The sequence below is a fragment of the Molothrus ater genome, chromosome 5 (genome assembly GCF_012460135.2).
Source record: "Molothrus ater isolate BHLD 08-10-18 breed brown headed cowbird chromosome 5, BPBGC_Mater_1.1, whole genome shotgun sequence".
In the NCBI taxonomy this organism is placed as follows: Eukaryota; Metazoa; Chordata; class Aves; order Passeriformes; family Icteridae; genus Molothrus; species Molothrus ater.
Window position 1 is genome coordinate 50,366,979 of NC_050482.2, and position 4,253 is coordinate 50,371,231.

General features: G+C 42.2%; 1 protein-coding gene across 3 annotated transcripts in view; it reads left to right on the forward strand.

Moving 5' to 3' along the window:
• DMC1 (DNA meiotic recombinase 1) overlaps window positions 1-2,117 on the forward strand; it is a 12,352-nt gene extending 10,235 nt beyond the window's left edge. For all 3 annotated transcript variants that reach the window (XM_036400990.1, XM_054514884.1, XM_036400989.1), the window contains 3 exons: window positions 274-334; window positions 866-982; window positions 1,426-2,117. In XM_036400990.1, the coding sequence (XP_036256883.1) occupies window positions 274-334; window positions 866-982; window positions 1,426-1,495 (248 nt within the window). In that variant the 3' untranslated portion in view covers window positions 1,496-2,117. The remainder of the gene's footprint in view (window positions 1-273; window positions 335-865; window positions 983-1,425) is intronic.
• Window positions 2,118-4,253: the final 2,136 nt, after the last annotated feature.

Below are 4,253 nucleotides of genomic sequence, written 5' to 3' on the forward strand. Positions count from 1 at the left end.
AGCCAACAGAGAATAGATGGGAACTGAGAAAGACTTGTTCACTGCAATTGTGAAAAGGACTAATTTTTGGTGTATTACAGCTGAAGCCACGCAAGAGCAAATCTAGGCTGTGTCCTGATTAACTGCAGCCATCAGTCATAAAGAATGTTTTCTTTTCATTCATTTGAAATTTGAAGTGCTTCAGCAGAAACCTTGCTTTTACCATGGATGAGAGAATATTTTAGAATTCTAATTGGAAGAAGTCTACCTTCTTTGCAATGTCTTCTCTTGCAGAATATAATGTGGCTGTGTTTGTGACCAACCAGATGACTGCTGACCCAGGAGCAACTATGACGTAAGATACTTTTTCTCTCTCTTTTAAAAAAATTCCTGTATTTTGTATTATGTATTTAACAGAAATGAGAACTGAGATAGTAAGGTGCAAGAGGCACTGAAATGAAAGATCAGATTGGTCATTGATCCCTGTGATATTAGGAATTCCTACATAAATGACCTCTGGAAGTTTCTCTGGTTTTGGAATGAGCTTTTTTATGTTTATCTGCTGCCTGCTGTGATGGTGTGATTTCACTGTGACTTTTACAAAGAAAATGAGCTATAAAAAATATTGAAAAAGCACCACATTTTCCTCTGGAGCAGCTTATATGTGATATTTAAGGTGTGTATTTCTTGAGCCTCTTGAATTTAATGGCAGGAAAATGATGCCAGCATTGAACATTTGAGACAAGTGTGCAAAAGTCAGGTTTCTAATGTATTTCCCTATTGATTATTCGTTACTGAGTTGAATAGGGCTCAGTCTGACAGTTAATCACAGTATTAACCTCTGGAATTTGCCCAGTGAATCACCACAATTTTCTTGCTAATTCAGCTTTCAGGCAGACCCAAAAAAGCCCATCGGGGGCCACATCCTTGCTCATGCTTCAACTACCAGGATCAGTTTGAGGAAAGGGAGAGGGGAGCTACGTATTGCAAAGATCTACGACAGGTAAACAGGAGGGAAGGTGACAAATTTCAAGGTATTGAAACTTTCTGGATGGTACACTGGGAGAAAATCTGAAAGGACAAACTAATTAACAGATTAAACAACTAACTAAAGTTGTCTTGCACATTGCATACATTAAATAACATCATCTTTCATCATAAATCCTACTAGATGCTCAGCTCTTAATGAAGACCATCAAATACTTTGGTAGGACTGGTGGTCCTTTGGCAGGAAAATTTTGGACATGTTAAATTCCTAAGTTTTCCTGACACAGTAATTTCACATTTTCTGATCCTGATCATATCAATCATGTTCTACAGTGTGCACAGAGGTATAAAGGCACTGAGGAATTCCAGGTTGCTCACACCCACAACATTTTGGAGACTGTTTCACAACTGCATTTTACATGGAGAAACTCACAAGTTTCTTGTTTCTTTTTCTCCCAGCCCTGAGATGCCTGAAAATGAAGCCACATTTGCAATAACTGCTGGAGGGATTGGGGATGCCAAAGAATAGGTAAAAAAATGATGTAAATGTACAGCTAAAAACCAGCTGGGCAGTTGGGATGAAGATTTGTGAAAGGTTGACAACTACCTGGCTGCATTTGTAGCTTTTGGGAGATATTTAAGATATTTTGGGAGAAAATAGGATGGACTTTGTACAGTTCAGTTTTACTGAACTAAAATTTTGGTCATTTAGGATTTTTGTTTTTCAATGGAACTTTTAGCACACAAAGATTTAAGCCATTAGATTGTGAATTGTTCTTAGAATCTTTTTCCTATCTTTTGTAAAAATCAAACCTGTCCTTTCACATGGGAGTGAATATACTCTTTCTTAATTTATTTCAAAGAGAGTGTCTAAGTGGTAGAATTTAACAGTGTGAAATGTAACAGAACTGGAATAAACTCAGTTATAAAATTGACATATATAGATGGAAAAGACAGTGGGAGGAACAACAGCTCAAGAACTTGATGGATTTTCATGTACTGTAGAGGAACAAGTAGTTTTAAGAATACGTTTTTAAACATTTTTATCTTGACTAGATAATGTTCATGTTTTTATTTAGCATTTTCTACTTTTTGGACAGAAAACCTGTTCTTATTAAAGTTAAAAATAAAGACTGTGAATTAGAACATAAGTCTGACTATGTTTGGGTGCTTTGAATAAAACTCCCCTCTCAAAAATCTCATTGATCTTTCATGAGAAAAATAATCTGGGTGCAACCCAATACCTTAAAACCTTTTTTCTAGTTCTCTAAAGAAACAAACTTGATATAATTGACTTGTCATTCTTCTAGTATAAGTAAGACTATTAAATATTACTTTAAGTAATATTAAATATTGTTACTATAAAAAAGAATAAAACAAATCCTGTGGCTAGATAGGAGGGGCTGGCACCAGCACTTATACCAAGGAAAAGGCACTTAGGATTCAGCTTGCTGAGGGAGCAGCCAGCACAGGCACAGCTCTGAACTAGCAGGAGGTGTAGGTCACAGGGGGCAAAAGAAGAAGCTGGGAATAAAGAGAGAAACAGGCATTGGGGCCAAAATAACAGTTCCTTTTACAATACATCCAATGCTCATGGAATTGCTTGTTTTAAATAAATTAAACAATACATACATACACACACACATGGATATAATGGGGAAGTCTTACTTGGTCCTCTGTTAATTACAATGAGTCTAATTTTGGTATCTGGTCGAAGTACTCATCCTCACTGGAAAAATAATTTTTTTGTTTAGGTTACCAAATGCATGTAAGATAACATCAAATAAAAAGGCAGCAATGACCAGAAAATCATGGAAGAGAAGCTTGACATTTTAGCCAGGCTTTTCCTTGTGACATACCTAGAGGGCTTGCCTTTTTAAGTGGTTTCTTAACAGATAGTTGATATTTTTCCTGAAGTAAAGCACTATTTTTCACAGTGGAGAAAAGACTAGAGAGCTGAAGGCTGGGAAGCCGGTTCACCTGAGAGAGCCAGGAATGGATCAGCCGTTGTCATTTAATGCAATGTCCAGTCCTTTGCACGTGCCAGGCTTTCCCACACTAGGCATTTGTATATCCAGTGGCCAAGTACCCAGTGCCAGCGAGAGTGTGCAGTGTCACTTGACTCCCTGCCACCCACTTGAAAGACCCAGTTTTCTTACAGAAACATTCTTCCATTTTATTTTAAGCACTCGGATTGCTTTTTGTTTTCTCACACATGTGATACATACATACATATATATATATACGTGTGTGTATATATATATAGCATGTGAAGCTAAAATGGTAATTTGCATGTTGTTCTAGGCTGTTATTTTTATCCAAGGGTCTGAAAGTAAAGGCGACTCGCTTTCCTTTCTGCCAGTAAAACCAGCGTTTGATAACCTGACAGCCCAGAAATTACTGCTGATAGCGATAACACGGTGTGGGCCAGGGTTGTGTTTGGCTGGTCTAACCCCACCATCCTCGGGACACTGCTCCTTGTGCCAGACACATTGACCTGGCGATAGCACGTACACGGCACAAAAGGATTTATGGTCTGTGCCACGTAATCGCTTCGTGGATGATTCTGCCTTTCAGCGAGGAGTCGCTGGCTCGTGAGGAATTCTCTCCCGGCCTGCTGGCGCTCAGGCGACAGCAAACATCATGGCCGCTGTCACTCTGCTCCTGCCCCCCCTAATCTGACAGGGAATAACCTCGGCCCGCCGGAGCCGCCACAAAGGTCCAAAGGGCCGCTCCTGCCCCGTGGCCCAGCGTCCCGTTATTGTTCCGCCATTGTCCCATCACCGTGTCCTCAGCCGCGCCGCCACCTCGGCGGAGCCCATGGGCGAGTAGGAGACGGGCCGTATTCTTCAAACCGTCTGCGAATCCAGCGTAACCCTCGCGCCCGGTCTGCATGGTCCGCATAAGAATGTTACGCCGTGTACACCGGGCTCTACGCCAGCCTGAGTTACGCACCTTGCGTACGCCGTGCGCTTACGTAACGTGCGCCTCGGCCCAGGTATTCCCTGCCCTGCAGAAGGGGTTACGAGAGCGCTCCTTGTGCAGCTGACTTTGGGGAATAGCGTTACTCCTCCCCTTCGCCTTCCTCACACAGGGCCCCGGCTCTGAGTAAAGAACGTTACGCACTTTTCGTAGCCCACCTGCTACTGCACGGGGCGGTGTTTCGCCGAGCGCGCTTAGTGCGTAGTTGAGCTCCGTGAATAGGCGTAGGTGTTTCGGAGGGCCGCAGTTTGCGCAGCGCCAGGCTGCCCGTAACGTAAGCGGAGCGGGCCGGGGCGGCTGCGGCC